The sequence below is a fragment of the Microtus pennsylvanicus genome, chromosome 7 (genome assembly GCF_037038515.1).
Source record: "Microtus pennsylvanicus isolate mMicPen1 chromosome 7, mMicPen1.hap1, whole genome shotgun sequence".
NCBI classification, from domain to species: domain Eukaryota; kingdom Metazoa; phylum Chordata; class Mammalia; order Rodentia; family Cricetidae; genus Microtus; species Microtus pennsylvanicus.
Window position 1 is genome coordinate 1,743,721 of NC_134585.1, and position 15,886 is coordinate 1,759,606.

Genomic DNA, 15,886 nt, shown 5'->3' on the forward strand with positions numbered 1-15,886 from the left:
CGGATGCGTGAAAGGCACTGGCCCTGGTACTCTGGGACCCAGAAGCTGAAGGAGCAGATGAGATGCTGGGAAACAGACCTTGCTCTCGCTCCCTTCCGATTCCAGGCTCAGTGTCCCATCCTCACCCTCCATGGCCACTTTAGAATGGGAGAGACACCAGGAAGAGAAGGCAACGGGGAACCACTGCCTCCTGGGTTTGGGCCGTCCTCACCTTGACCCTGCACCACAACAGAGCTCACGATCAAGCCCTGAACAGGAACAGACGGAGCACATAAGACACCACAGACACAGCAGTTTCATACTTAGTTTTGTTAAAAAAACAAACAAACAAACAACTCTGATAAATCAGGAACAGGTTCAGGAGTGGTGGTGACAGAGGGAAGCATGGGCAGGACAGGGTGAGGGCTGACAGGGGCGGGGACAGTGGTGTCTCCACCCTGATCCCTGGTGTCCTCTTCTAACTCAAGAGACGGCCACACTCCAGACTGGGTGATTCCTCTACCGCGTCTGTTCAACTGAAGAAAAACACCAGCAGTTACCAAAAAAGGGAAATTTCTCTCTCACACACACACTCTCAGCTCTGTCATAGGTTCAGAGGATACTTTTGGGAGTGGAGACACACATGAACACACACACATATACTGTTTGTGTCACAGGTTCAGAGGATAGACTTGGTAGTGGAGAGACAAACACACGGTTAAAACTTTAAAAAAAAACAAAAAGAGGAGGCAGCATGCTGAGGGCGTACTCACTATAGGAGGAGATGTCAATCTCATCAGGTAGTTCACTGATGTTCACCTCAAAGCGGTCCTGCACGTCATTGAGGATCTTAGCATCATTCTCATCTGACACAAATGTGATAGCCAAGCCCTTGGTGCCAAACCGGCCTGCCCTGGCCACCTGGAAGGAGACAAGGAAAAGATCACAAGCCTCAAGGGGGAGACAGACAAGAGGAAAATGTAGAGTGTGCATGCTAGCATGCACACATGTGCACAAACACACACACACACACAGGAAGTGGGGTAGGGCGGGCAGCTCACCCGGTGCAGGTAGGTGTCCGAGTCCTCTGGCATGTCATAGTTGAAGGCGATGTTCACACGTTCAATGTCCATTCCTCGGCCAAACAGGTTGGTAGCCACAAGAATCCGCCGCTGGAAATCCTTGAACTGCTGATACCGAGAGAGCCTTTGTGAGGAAGGAGAGGAGATGATTGAGATTCCCATCTTCTCAGCACACATTTTCCTCCCCAGAACACAAACCCACCGTCTCCAGCTCACCTCTCCTCCTGGGGCATCCCACGGTGGATGGCAATGGCTGGGAAGTTCTGCTCCACTAGAAGCTGGGCCAGGGCAATGCAGCGCTGCACGGACTTCACAAAGATCACCACCTGGGGGGACCATGGGTGTCATTTCCGGAATCTCACCTTTTGTTTTTTAAAGTTTATGTATATGTGAGCACAGGTGCCTGGTGTGTGGAGAGCCAAAAGAGGACACTGGACCCTCTTCAGACATGTAGGTATCATATCAGGAACTGACCTTGGGAACCCTGTAAGAACAAGAGTGCTCTTAACCTGAGCCAATCCTTCAGTCCCAGGGATCCGACTGTGTAAGGTTTTTCAGATGGATGTATGTGTGTTTGTGAATGTATGCGGGTCTGTGCAGGTGCCTTTCAAGACCAGAGGCCTATGCTGCACCCCCTGGGGCCAGTTACAGGCATCTTGTAGGGAGTGAATGCGGATCCTCTAAAAGAACAAGACGTTTGAGGCAGGGTTTCTCTGTGCAGCCCTAGTTGTCCTAAAACACATTATATAGACCAGGCTGGCCCAAAACTTGAACTCACAAAGGTTCCCTCTTTCACTAATCAGTGCTCGAGTTTAAAAATGTGGGCCAGCACACCTGGCACAACTTTTGCTTGGCTGGTTCTTCGGTTTCCTTGTAGCCCTGGCTGTTCTGGAGCTCAGTCTATAGACCAGACTGGAGTTGAACTCAAGAGGCTTGGCTCCCGAGAGCTGAGGTTAAAGGCAAATGCCACCACAGCCCAGCCTTGGCAGAATTCCTAACGGAGTTCCCCAGTCCCTTATCCCGTTTCTTCCTGGATGTTCTTTTCTGCTCTTGAACCATCTGCCTGGGTCTAGGACAAGACTTCTGAACAGCCTGGCCTCTGAGCTGCCATGACACAAGACCCCACACCGGCACACACGGGTGAGGCCACCTCAGGAAAATGCTTGAAATGACAGCTACAGCCTAGAAAAGCAGATGAGCCTCTTCAAACACTAAGAGCCCCATACTGGCTCTGCGGCCACCTGAGCACAGGCTGACACTGCTACTCTTAGGTGACTACAAGAGGCGACAGCTGAGCGCCCATCTCAAGGCTTCTCCACCTGTTGAGGTCATCAAGTCCTCTCACCCAGCGGCTCCATCTTCCCGCCTCAGACTTGCTCTCCGCTCTCACCTCTTCACTTACTGGCTCCTCCTACACAGGCTCCTCCTACACAGGCTTCTGCCACAGCTGGAGCTGTCCAGTGCTCATGCCCACAGAGACCCTCAATACTGACCTGGTTGAACTCGAGGACATCGAGAAGGTCAAAAAGCTTCCGGTTCTTCTCATTGTCCTTCAATTTCACGTAGTATTGCTGCAACCCGTGCAGCGTCAACTTGGTCTCGTCATCCACGAAGATCTCCATAGGCTGAGGGAAGGAGGGGTGGGGGCAGGAGGAGGGCAGAGTGGGGGGGTTAAACCTGGGGGGGTGGAGGACGCTGATCTCCAATACACCCCATGGACTGATGGGGAGGAGAGAGAAGACTGAAGTCCCTCCCACCACAAAGAACACTCCGTACTGAGGTCCCTTTCCAGTAGATCTGGTGGCATCGGCATCAGTTGGATTGAGAAGCCCAACTGAGAACAGTCAGAGAAAGGAACTCTGCACAGAGCACTGAAGCTCACAGTTACAAGATGCCAGTGTCAGGTGGAGTTGGTGGGGGAATGATTAACAATGGAAGATAGTGCTCAAGGGGACAGCATGGCCAAGTCACACAGGAGGCAGGGGTGCTGGGGCCTGGGCAATGGCGCCAGAACAGGACAGGGACAATTGCCCCACTTAACTGTCCTCTCAACACACGTCAGCATATGTCAAGGTCAGAAAGTTGTAATGGACACAGTCCTAAAGCCATTCAAAAGCTGGGCATTAGTGCACACGGACCCCAGTCTCAGGTGGCTGAGGTTGAAGTTTTAAAATGTCATTAAAGAGAAGCAAACATTGACAAAGTTGAGAGCCTGTACCCAAACCACTAGATCAGCTTTATGGGAAACTCGTCAGAGTCAGACCATCTATACTCGGGAGGTGAGACAGGAAGTGCAGGCTTCCCCAGCCACAGCTGGACCTGACCACCTTTTTGAGCTCTAACTCAGCACAACTTTGATTTTTCCCAACATTTCCTCTTTTATGGCACCAGACAGCATCCTTAGCAGCTTGTGCTGACCCTCAGGGGTCTCCCTTTCTCTGCAGCCCCACCCCTTGCAGATGCCTACAGACTCCATTCCTGAGCCAATCTACTTTCTTGGAGTCTAAGGACATGGCCTCTCTCTTCCCCTCCTCCAGCTCTCTCCTTCCCGGAAGTTTTAAGATTTACAGCTTCCCTGTCCTACTGCTTTTCTCTGAAAATCTAATACAACCATCTTTTAGCATCAAAGGTGAAAAGGCAATAGAAAGGAACTGCTCTCACATTTCATAAGGAACTGTATACCCACTCTGAACCCTTGAAGGGGAGGAAGGAACCCAAGTATTTAATCAGACACCAGTGAACTTCAGGCGGGACTTTCCCCGTGCTCCATTCTGTCTCGAGAGACAGTTCAGAGAGCCAGGGATAAAGAAGGAATAAAGAAGTCTCCTCCCGAAAGCAGGCTGGTAAGGCAGCTCCCCAAGTAAGTCTCACAGCCTCCTAATTCTAGCCCCAAGCCCGGCCCAAGAGGCAGCCATCTTCTCACGGGAAGAAATGGGTCAGGGCAGGTGGACCCCACCCTCCCATGCTCAGTCTTGGCGCTGCCACCCTCCTGGTTCCATCCCAGTGCAGCTTCCTGTTTGGCTTTTCCCATCACCCTCCTTTAAGAAAAAATGAGAGGGAAAAATTCTACCACCCCTTTCAGGACACCCCTCCCCCAACAAGTATGGGGAAATGGGGTACAGCACATTAGGTTCAGGAAACCGGGAAGAGAAAAAGAGGCTGGTTTGGTCCTCAGCATCCTGGTCAGGCTCCCCGTGGCCTCCGCGCTGCCATCCACTGCTGGTAGGTCTGCGTGCTCCCGCCGTGCCTCAGCTTCTCTGCTGCCAGCTCACGTCAGCCAAGGCTCCGATGGGCGCAAGGAGGTGTGGGCAGGAAGGAGGGGGGACTGGGGACTGAGGTGCCAATGGCCCCCGCCCCTGGAGCTGGGAGGGGTGGATTCATGGTGCCGTTTGCTTGCTCTTCTTCTTGACAGGCCCTGCCACCTGACTGTCCCTGTCTTGCTCTCCTGCCTCTGAGATGTATGCATTTCGGTGAGCAGAGGCTCCAGCTGAATGCCCATGCCACCTGGAGGGTGCGTGGCTGTGGTCGTGTGTAGCAGACGATGGCAGGTGACAGGGCACAAAATCGTGCCCTACCCCCGACAGTGAGAAGAGGTTCAAAAATGTTGTGATTAAAAAATGTCAAAGGCTACCCGCTCTCAAGTTAACCCGACCAAGTCTTCCGGAGTTTCCCTAACACGCGCAGACCCTAGCGCTAACTGTCTCTGCCTCTGTGTTTCTTCAAGGAGCCATCACTCCCAGGTGGACACAAGCTCCCTTCTTGGTGCTTGAAGGACAAGGGAGTCTGGAGGAAGAGGGCGAGGAAGGGGAGGAGGCAGCGGGCGGGGAGTGGAGGGAGAGAAGGTAGAAGGTATTTATTTACATCTTGCATGAACTTGCGGCAGACTGGCCGGATCTCTTTGCTCAAGGTGGCACTGAACATCATGACCTGCTTCTCATGGGGGGTCATGCGAAAGATTTCCTGGACATCCCGACGCATGTCTGCGGGAGAGGATTGTAGAAGGAAGTGAGGCCACAGCCAGTGAGAGCTCAGGAGTTACTCTAGAGCCATGGCCTCCAGAACAAGCCAGGCTTGGGGCACAGCCTTATAATCCCAGGACTTAGGAGGCAGGAGGATCAGGAGTTATATTTTGAGTTTTGAGACCAGCCAAGTCTACTCGAGATTGAAAAAGCAAAAGTAATAACATGGAAAAAAGCGATGTATTTACAAAGATACTTGGGGTCAGGTTCTCAGCCTTTTTTTTAGCCAAGAAATTTAACTTAACCTAAAGTCCAAATTTATAAAATGGAGACAAAATCCAACATGGGCTCAGGAATGGCAGTCCTTAAAAACACGGAGCATGAGGCTGGAGAGAGGCTCAGCATGCAGGAGCTCTCGCTGCTAGGGAAGCCAAGGCCTCCATGGGAACTCACAGAGAAATAATAAACCCGAGCCCCCCAGCAGCATGACACTAAAGCTGGACTATAAAGGGAAGACTAGTACAGCTCCTACACAAGAACGACACAGAAATCTCTGGAACATTCCATATAAAAATAAACCTTAAACACAAACTATCTTGCCAGGTATGGTGGTAGACATCTTGAATCCCAGAAGTAGGGATAGGCTGGTCTGAGTTGCCAGCCTGGCTCACACAGCAACCTCCAGGCCAGGAAGAGGACGTACCGATGTGTACATAGAAAAACACGACGCTGAGGCCAGTCTAGCAGCTCTTCCCCTACACCAGCCTACAAAGCACTCACTGCAGACATCATCCACTCTGGCCTTCACCTTGACTCCAGCCTCACATCCCTGAACGGCCAAGCAAATATGACCTAATGCCCACCGTTACTCTGCCATCTCAGGCAGCCAAAAGTCATTTGGAAAGACTTCCCTCTGGGGCTATGTGCTTTCCTACTCTTGCAACTAACCAAACCAAAATTATTGTTTTCTTTCTTTTTTTTTTTTTGGTTTTAAAGATAGGGTCTTATAATGAATGGAGCTAGAAAACACTATTTTGAGTGAGGTAACCCAGACATAGAAAGACAATTATCACACGTACTCATTCATAGGTGATTTTTTAGACATAAAGCAAAGAAAGCCAGCCTACAAACCACAATCCCAGAGAACTTAGACAACAATGCGGACACTAAGAGAGACTTACATAGATCTAATCTACATGCGAAGTAGAAAGTAGAAAAAGACAAGATCTCCTGAGTAAATTGGGAGCATGGGGACTTTGGGGGAGGGTTGAAAGGGGGAGGGGAGAGGCAGGAAGCCGAGCAGAGAAAGATGTAGAGTTCAATAAAAATAATAAATATAAAAAACAATTTATTCCTTGCTAGCCCTAATTATCTTGTAATAATATATTTCAAATAAAAAAAATAGGATCTTACTATGTAGCCCTTGGCTGGCTTGCAATTCATAAAGACCCACCTGGGTTTAAAGGCACACAAGTTTTTGTTTTGTTTTTAAGAGAACAAGTTTCAGTGTGTAGACCAGGCTGGTCTCCAACTTAAGAGACCCTCAGCTTCACCCTTAGTGCTGGGATTAAAGGTGTGCACCATCACCACCCAGCAATAAGTTATCTTTAATTTTTATTATGTATGTAGGTGTTCTTCCTGCAGAATAGGGCTTTGGATCCCCTGGGTCTGGAGCTACACATGGCTACACTGCCATGTGGGAATGTGCCGGGACGGAAGAGCAGCCAGTTCTCACCCTTGAACACCTTCATTTTTAAAGTGTATGGATGTTCTGTCTGTTCTCCACTTCTATTCGGTGCCCATGGAGACCAAGAGGAACAAGATCTTAGATTACAGACCATTATAGCTACCATATCGGTGCTGGGATAAACCCAGGTCCTCTAAAGAGCCGTCCGCTCTTAACTGCCCTACAAAATCCTTAACATTTTCTTTTTAGCTGGGCAGTGGTGGCTCAGGCCTTTAATCCCAGCACTGGGGAGACAAAAGGCAGGCGGATCTCTGTGAGCTCAAGACCATTCTGGTCTACAGAGCTAGTGCCTGGACAGGCTCCAAAGCCACAGAGAAACCCTGTCTCGAAAAACCAAAGGGGGGGGGGGGGGGGGGAGAAGATAAAACAAAAAAGTTTCTTTTACCCCACGTGACACACTGCCCCACCAGAACTCATGACTTCTGTGAACACTCAGATGAACGTCAGAATTGACCTCTAGAAACCTGCCTATTTATGAATTCTGGTCAGGCATACTATATACCACAGTGATTCTCAACCTGTGAGTCCAGACAGGGGAGGGGGTGAACATCCTTTCACAAGGGTCCCGTATCAGATATTTTTACATTTTGATTAATAACAGTAGCAAAATTACAGTTATGAAATAGCAACAAAAACAATCTCATGGTTGGGGGTCACAAGAGTTCACCATCAGAAAGGTTGAGAACCACTTTGTCCTGGGGCAGAAGGGCAGGCCCTCTGCTCTAACAGGCCAGCATGCACAAGGCCTTCAGCGCCCAACCCCAGGGGAGGAAAAGGAATGCAGAGCCATCAGTCATGGGTGATAGATCCAGAGTCGTCCTTGCACACGCGTGCTCCCGTGTCAAGCAAACATCATTTGGCTCCAAGGGGCAGCTCCCAGACCCCCTGATCCCACCCGAGCACAGCCACTCACCGAGCTGTTCAAGCATCTTGTCACACTCGTCCAAGATAAAGTGTTTAATGTGCTTGAGGTTCAGGCTCTTATTTCGAGCCAGGGCTAGAATTCGGCCGGGAGTCCCCACGACGATGTGTGGGCAGTTCTTCTTAAGCACCTCTTCATCCTTCTTGATAGACAGACCGCCAAAAAACACTGCCACCTGTCAGCCAACAGGAAAGGCTCATGAGACAGGAAGAGGCTCCAGTCTCCCCAGAGTCCCTGTTACTTACCTTTCCCCCTTTCTTCTCTTGTGATAAAGTCTGTGTAGCCCTGACTGGTCTTACACTCACTTTGTGATCAGCCTGTCTGCTGCCCAAATGCTAGACCACCCTGCCAGATAGCGGTGCCCACTCTTAGCTGACTGTAGACCAGCTGCTGGCTGTCAGCCCTGCAGGGCCAACTGGGGGCAGGGATGAAGACGAGTGTCCAGTCACTCAAATACTTTTTTTTTTGAGACAGGCTCTCTACATAGCCCTGGCTGACCCACACAGTGAGGCCCATGTGAATCTAAAGCCATGGCTTTCTTAGAAGAATGAAAACAGCAAGAACACAAGTCATCAGTAAATGTGAAGTACTACCAACACACACACACACACACACAAAAAAAAATACTAAGCTTCCCTAACTCAGCTGGCGTAGCTTTGGCTGACCTCCTGAGTGCCAAGATTAAGTCTTGCCTTGTGTAAACTACTAGGTGAATGCTGGGATCTGAGCTGTAACACTACATCAAGGACCCCATGGACTTCTTCAGTTTCAAGGGGAAAGAACAATCAGGGAGCACAATGTCACACACGTATTCTTTTTTCTTTAAAGATTTATGTATACAGTGTATACTTAATTATGTACTCAGGACCTCTGGAAGAGCAGCCAGTGCTCTTAACCTCAGAGCCATTTCTCCAGCCTCCCCAACGCTTATTCTATGGTAACCTCTTCCTCCACTCTCACTCCAAAACCACTATTGGTTAACAAGGTTGGTGGCAAACAGGAGCATTCATGCCCAAAATGACCCTTCCAGATATAAGTTTTGGTCTGCAGTAACTACTGAGGAAAGAGTAAGCTAGACCTAATGGTGACTAGTTAGGTCATTTGCAGAACCAAAGAAAAGTAGACAATTCTGTAAGTGACTGACGAGGGGTGGGGACAGCACATGGGGTATTCACCCTAACTAACTGCAACTATAGGTGCACACACCATATCCAGGATCATTCCTACACAAGACAGGGTTCCTCTGTGTAGTCCTGGCTATCCTGGAACTCACTCTGTAGACCATGCCTCAGAGATTCACAGGCCTCTGTCTCCCAAGTGCTGAAATTAAAAGCATGTGCCACCATGCCTGGCCCAGCCTTGTATTTGATCCCGACCCTAAGAGCATTCTGGGTCGAGCACGGTGGTGCACTGCACGCCTTTAATGCCAGCACTCAGGAGTCAGAGGCAGGGCCAGCCTGGTCTACAGAGCACGTTACAAGACCACCAGGGCCACACAGAAAAAGCCAGTGCAAATAAATAGACGGGTGGATGACAATAACCCATCGTGTTGTGTGCACATGTTGGGGTGGTAGCCTGGGCTCTCCCTTCCGCCTTCACGCCGTCTGAGCTCACAGCTCAGCCATCAGTCTGCGCAGCACACACTCTAACCAGAGCTATTTCTCCGGCCCTACTTTGGTTTTTAAAAAATTATTTTCAGTTTAGGGTTCTGATCAAAATTACTAGTTTAAAACATACAGTTGGGTCAGGGTGGTGGCACACACCCATAACCCCTGCATTCAAGCCATAGAGGCAGAAGGATGGCAATCACCTGCCCATGGTGATATTCTTTCTCAACCAAGCAAAATTGTTATCTGTAAACAGAGCATGAGCAAAAGGACTGCCCCCCCCCCCCCAACCAGAACAGGAGTCTACGCGTCATCCCTCCACTCATCACAGGGCCATGAAGCACTCTGGTCACAGCAGACCCCACACACTTAAGCATAGCAACACATCATCTCCAAGTCCCCAAACAATGCCAAGCTCCTGGTGAAAGTCCTCGCCGTGTCACACCGTAGCAGACACGGCCACCTCCTACAGTCTTCTGTCACCCTGGAGTCCACACGTGTCACACCGTAGCAGACACGGCCACCTCCTACAGTCTTCTGTCACCCTGGAGTCCACGTGTCACACCGTAGCAGACACGGCCACCTCCTACAGTCTTCTGTCACCCTGGAGTCCACACGTGTCACACCGTAGCAGACACAACGACCACCTCCTACAGTCTTCTGTCACCCTGGAGTCCACACGCAGCTGTTTTGGAGCTTTTGTTTCCTCTTGCTACACACGCCCCCTCTCCAGCAATCTGACAAGCAGTGCTGGGGAACAAAAGAGCGCTCCAGCCAACAGTAGTTCCTGTCCCAACTACTCAGGAAGCTGAGGCAGGAGGCTCAGGTTCAGGGCTGGCTCTAGTCTGAGGTGAGTTCAAGGCCTACCAGGGTAATTTGGTAAGAATCAATCTTAAATTTAAAAACAAGGCAAGGGGTGGGGACTGGGAGAGATGGTTCAGAGGTTAAGAGCATTGACTGCTCTTCCTAGAGGTCCCGAGTTCAATTCCCAGCATGTGGTGGCTTACAACCATTTATGAGATCTTGTGCCCCCTGCCGTGCAGGCAGAGACTACATAAACAATGCACAGGGTAGCGCAGGAGCAGACTCACTTAGCAGCTTAAGGCTCTGGAATCAGATTTACAACACCACAAAAAATAAAATAAGTGAATCAAAGTGTCATCGTGAACTCTCAGGGACACAGATGCAGTCACAGCACTGCACCCGCACGGACAGCTGCAGAAGGCCCTGCCACTGCAGTAAAGGCACCCATGCTGCCCGCGGGAGCTCACCTCATACTCCGACCCCCACACGGCCCTGGCGTCTCAGCCTCTCACCTTGACGTTCGGCATGTACTTTGAGAAGCGCTCGTACTCCTTGCTGATCTGAAAGGCCAGCTCCCTAGTGTGACACATCACCAGCACAGACACCTTCAGGGAGCAATGGAGACACAGTGAAGTCAGTCCTTCGCCACCCTCTCCAGAGTGACTGTCACAAAAGTGCTTAAGCCCATGCCGCTACAGAACATTCCCCCTGCTGGCAGGGAGACCAGCTCTGAGAGTGTCTTGTAGCCACAGTCTCCGTGCCCTCCCCAGCACTGCCCCAACATACCTGCCCAGTGATTGGCTCCAGCTGCTGCAGTGTGGCCAGGACAAACACTGCTGTCTTCCCCATGCCCGACTTGGCCTGGCACAGGACATCCATCCCCAGAATGGCCTGAGGGATGCATTCGTGCTGGACTAGAAGGGAAAGGAGGAAGACTTTTTGCACCACGCCAACCCCTTCTTCCCAGCTGATACTCCAGATTTTTCACCTGTCCCTGTCACCTTTCAGACCCGTCCTATCTCTGTCCCGTTGGTCACATTTATATCCAAGTCAAGCCCTTCTTAGCTTCAGGCCTCCCTGGTGCTATAAAAACCCTCCGGCACCTGCCAGCAGCTCACCTCCAATGTCCCTGGCTGTCTTTACTTTCCCTACACTCTAACAATCCAGGAATCTGAATGCCTATTACAGACCAATTCTCCTCCTATGCTTTTGGGTCAGGTCACCCTGCAATCTTGGACAAAATGAAGGACGTGGCATATGACCCAGAAGCCAGCACCTTTAGACCAATCATTACGGTTGTTAGAGACCACAGCCCGAAAGACGGGAACTAAAGGTCCAGCCAGGCCTTCTGTCTGATCAAAGCCAAGGAGAGTCTTCTAGTGCTGACATATGGATACACTCTCATGGCCTGGCCTATCCTAAACACAATCCCCTCCTTAAGATGCTTCACAAGGTCTCTGCCCACCTTCTGATGGATGCTCAAAGCCACAGTCTACAATGGCCCGGAGCAGCTCTGGCTTGAGCAGGAAGTCTCGGAAGCCGGAGCTGTGGATGGAGACGTAGGAGCCCTTGACGTCTTTCTTGGCAGGCGCTTCGGTGCCATCTCCCCCAGCCGCTGTCTCCACTTCATCATCTTCGTAGTCTAAGAGCTCGTTGTCGACGTCATTCTCTGCCATAACTGGGCCGGCACGGGGAGAGGGAGGTCTTGGGGTGAGTGGTCCCAGAGCAGGTGAGAAAGAAGGGGAAAGAGGCGTTCGAGGAACAGAAGAGAAAGACACCAGTGTTCTGACAGAAGAGCTGAGAGTGGGGAACAACAACAAAAAAGGAAAACTCATCAGTCACGAATAGACTCTGTACTTCTGGTCCACCCCACTTCTTCCTACTTTCCCTCAACTACAAACCTTGCCTGGAAGGAAAGTGACAGAGACACATACAACACCAAACGGGACACGTGGAGAGCGGTCTCAGGTGTCAGCGGCTTACTCAGACACAGTGAAAAAACGCACGACAAACGACTGGCGGGAGGGGGAAATGCACGGGGAAGAGGAGACGTAAGGCTGCGCTGTCCCTGTCACCGCCTGGTGCTGGTCCCCACCATCAGCCATCAGTCAAGGGTGATAGATAAAGGTCAGCACTGCGCGGAGCGCTCACTTGCAATTGCGAACATCATGTGGCTGTGGTCACCCGTCCAGAATCACCTGGGCGCCCGTCCCGGCGGCGCAAACCGGCAATCCCAGCCCCAGCCCCGGGGAAGCTGGAGCGGGAGGGAAGGGAGAGGGAAGGTGGGCGGGGAGGCCTACCGCCAGAACGGGAGGTGCCGGGGTGCAGGAAATGCAGGGGTAAAGGAGAAGAGGTGCAGAGGGCGCAGGGGATGCGGGAGGTACAGGGATGCAGGAAACGCAAGGGTGCAGGAGGGGGAGGAGGTGCAGAGGGTGCAAGAGGTGCAGGGGTACAGAAGGGGCAGGGGTGCAGGAGAGGGAGCAGGTGCAGAGGGTGCAGGGGTACAAATGCCAGAAAAAACCCACAACCGGGAAGGCTGGAGCGTGCGCAGTTAAACGGCAGCGCTTGCCCGGCCTCGGTCTCGTCCCGGGAGGACGCCCTTCGGTGGCGACACCGCCGGCGGCGCACGGAGGCAGCCATTCGGAGGGGGCTTGGAACGGGCCCGGGCGGGCGCCATCTCGTCTCCTACCCTGCGGGCCCGCGACGGGCGGCCCCGCCCTCCCATGGCGCCGCCTCCGGTGGCCGCGGCCCCGGGGGGAAGGGAAGGGACCCGCTGGGTCACCCACGCCACGAGGAAGCGCGGCGGCGGCCCCGGCCACCATCTTGGACGGGGGCCCGGCAAGGCTGGCTCCCCGGGAAGGGACGAGGACAATGGAGTCGGGTGCCCGACTACGCGCCAGCAGCCGGACCGCGGTCCGGGCGAGCGGGATCAGCGTCGCGGGAGGCGGGACGCGGCGCGGGAAAGGCGGATGGCGGCGGATGGCGCCCGAGGCCGAGCCTTACCTAAGCACTGCGAGCGCGTATGGCGGCGGCAGCCCGGACGGAGGCGGGAACCTGCCTTCACTTCCGGTTTCAGGCGCGGCCGCCGCCTCGCCTCCTTCCCAGCTGCCAGGGCGCAGGCGCGGGATGCCGGAAGTCGACCCCGCGGCGGGCCTCCCGCGGCGCGCGCTTCGGGCTGCCTCTGAGAAACGCCTGTTTGGAATCCGTCCTCGGGCCCCTCCGCCGCCGCCAGGGACAGCAGCACGGCGCGAAGGTCGCGCCTCTTCCCCGAAATGCTTCCCCGCTTCTCCACACCTCTCCCCTCGGCGTTCGGCTTTGCTTTTGTTTTGTTTCCTTTGCCATGCCAGGCTTCTCTCTGGACGCCTCTCTCTGGGCGCCGCGGACTCTGCGTGCCAAGCGGGAGGCGTTCTCACTGGGGCCTGAGCCTGGTCGTCAAGGTGACCTGGGGGTGGCCAAGCTCCGTCAGGCCTCCCCGGGGGAGGGTGCTGGGGCGGGGGTTGGGGGAGAATGAGCACGATCTATCTGAGAGTTACTAGCGTCGTAGCAGCTTGGGAGATGGAGGTTTGCATTCTGACTGAGCGTTAAAAAACAAATGGTGGGGTTTGGGAGTTAAGCGATTTTCCATTATTATTAACGAGAGCAGAATGCCCTTGGTCCTACCCAGCAGCTCCATTGTTCAGCCTGGATTTTCCCCCTATATATGTAGTACTCCCTTCTTTGAGACGCTACCTACATAAAGAGTGATGTTCTGCTGACCCGCTGCATCATAAATGTAAGCGCGAGAGGTACCATTGTCACCAAGGCTGTGTCCTGATCAACTCAGAAGCATTCGCTGCTGAGGGAGGTGCGCCCTCTCGTGTTGGCATCACAGACGCCACAGCTTTTGTGTGCGCCTAGGAGTAAGCGGGGATTTGGGGCCCTAGTACACTAGGAAGTGCCGCAGCTCCAGAGAGAGAGGTATCTGGGGCCCATGGCTGTGAAGACTTCCCAGGTTCTCAGCCGCTTCTGTTACCAGCTCAGCCTAAAAGGCCAGAGAAGCCCTCTCAAGAGAAGCCTTTTATTGGACCTAACATTGTAGCACTGAGGAGAGTAACATAGTACGGCTTATCCCCAGTTATCCCGACTGGCCCACCAAGTGAGCCAAACATGTTGCTTTACAGCTAGCAAGGGATGTTTGCACCAACCACAGCAAACTCGTGCAGTGAAGGCTTGCCTTTGCACCAATCAGTATTGTCCCTTTTTAGCACCAGTCATAAGGCCCCCTCTGCTTCAGAGTGGGAAGTTCTACCACGCTACCATGGAGGTTGCGGTACGGGACGATGACGGGACTAAATGTCGTCTAGAGTCCATCAAAGCATGTGATAGCAAAAAATCCAGTAGCTGACTGTTTGAAACAGTCTTGACAAAGGCCACACCTTAAAGAGCTGGAACAATTAGCTGTCATCACTGGGTGGTTTTCCCAAAGTGTTCAAAATGGCCAGTGCTGGGCAAAGGATGATCTGACTGGCTGGCTGACTCACAGTCCTGCTTAAGGCAGCCGAGGCAGAAAGGAATTGCCCAACAGCTGTCAGTAAAGAGTCAAATTGCCCCACCTGTTGGTGAACATCAGAGGAGCCCTTACGATAAATAAACGACTCATTAACGTTCATAGTGATTTTAGCAATGCTTAAACCTGGGCCAGTGGCCCAGAGCAAGGAGAGACCTCGTCTTACTGTGATTCCTTTTCTTTGTCAGTAAGTTTGAGTCTGTTATATGGCCCAGACTAGCCTCAGACCCTCAATTCTCCCACCTCAGCCTTCAAGTGCTGGGATTAAAGGCAGTAGGCACCGTGCCCTGCTCAACTACTCCTATAAACATAAGCAAACAGAGAATAAAGCAAGACGGCTGAAGCAGTCCAGATAGCACGGTCACACCAAGATGGAAGCATCCCAATTTCCCATCACGTCTGTCTCCCTACTTCAAAACTCTGGTTGATTTTGCATAGCTATTTCTTCTGGATTGATACATCCCCCCTCATGAAATTTTCATGAAAGACTTTCAGAAAGAAGTTGCAAGACACAGAGCCCTTCTCCCAGACTGTGTCACCGGTAAACAGTCCCTGGTGACGGGAGTCTCCGGTGGATCCGCGTGGATCAGAGAGCTCTAATGATGGAGGAAGAAGACTTTTTGATGAGAAGCTGCTCTAGTCTCCCTGCGCCTGTGAGTGACCTACCACCCACGCTACCGACAATGGGCCCCTCGGTCTGCCAGTCTAGACTTGGAGGAGACGTTTCTTAGGTCTTTCATTAGTGAGCTATCTGGCATAAATGGACTTTCTTTTATGTCTACCTACAGAAAAGTCATGCAAGAAAAGACTATAGGTTACCTCACTGATTCTCACTGGGTGAAAGGAGAGGAGCTCCTCCCGTAGTGAGGAGAGCTGCTGCAAGAACGGGGTCACAGAGCAGTCTCCCACCCCAGTATTATTTTACTCTATGGTATTTGCCAGCTGCCAATCATGTGCCAAGTGCTATCCTGGGCTCTGGGGATACAACAGCCTATCATCTGATACTTTACATAATGAGAGCCAAGATCTAAACACACAAGCCAGGCATGGTGGTGCGTCTTTAATCCCAGTACTCAAGAGGCAGAGGCTGGTGGATCTCTGTGAGTTCAAGGCGAGGTGGTCTCCTTAGCAAATTCCAGGACAGCCAGGGATACGTAGTAAGATACACCATGAGACTTTATCTCTCTCCCTCTCTCTCTCCCTCCCTCCCTCCCTCCCTCCCCCCTCTCTCTTTCACACA

At 52.2% G+C, this 15,886-nt stretch overlaps 1 protein-coding gene and 2 non-coding genes across 6 annotated transcripts; all 3 read right to left on the reverse strand.

The window, feature by feature from the left end:
* Positions 1-294: 294 nt before the first annotated feature.
* Ddx39b (DExD-box helicase 39B) lies at positions 295-13,225 on the reverse strand. Of its 4 annotated transcripts, none has more exons than XM_075979371.1 (11): positions 13,104-13,225; positions 11,566-11,897; positions 10,887-11,014; positions 10,613-10,705; positions 7,681-7,864; positions 4,923-5,041; positions 2,555-2,686; positions 1,278-1,387; positions 1,041-1,185; positions 753-900; positions 295-515 (listed from the first exon to the last, which is right to left on the reverse strand). In XM_075979371.1, the coding sequence occupies exons 2-11, from the start codon at positions 11,774-11,776 to the stop codon at positions 499-501; spliced, it is 1,287 nt and encodes a 428-aa protein (XP_075835486.1). In that variant the 5' UTR covers positions 11,777-11,897; positions 13,104-13,225; the 3' UTR covers positions 295-498. The 4 variants fall into 4 exon arrangements, with proteins under 4 accessions (XP_075835486.1, XP_075835485.1, XP_075835483.1 ...); XM_075979370.1 differs by lacking the exon at positions 13,104-13,225 and adding an exon at positions 12,626-12,805; XM_075979368.1 differs by lacking the exon at positions 13,104-13,225 and adding an exon at positions 12,252-12,805.
* LOC142855171 (small nucleolar RNA SNORD83) lies at positions 7,552-7,628 on the reverse strand. Its single transcript, XR_012911436.1, has one exon. It is a non-coding gene; the product is annotated as a small nucleolar RNA SNORD83 (small nucleolar RNA).
* LOC142855170 (small nucleolar RNA SNORD83) lies at positions 12,200-12,275 on the reverse strand. Its single transcript, XR_012911435.1, has one exon. It is a non-coding gene; the product is annotated as a small nucleolar RNA SNORD83 (small nucleolar RNA).
* Positions 13,226-15,886: the final 2,661 nt, after the last annotated feature.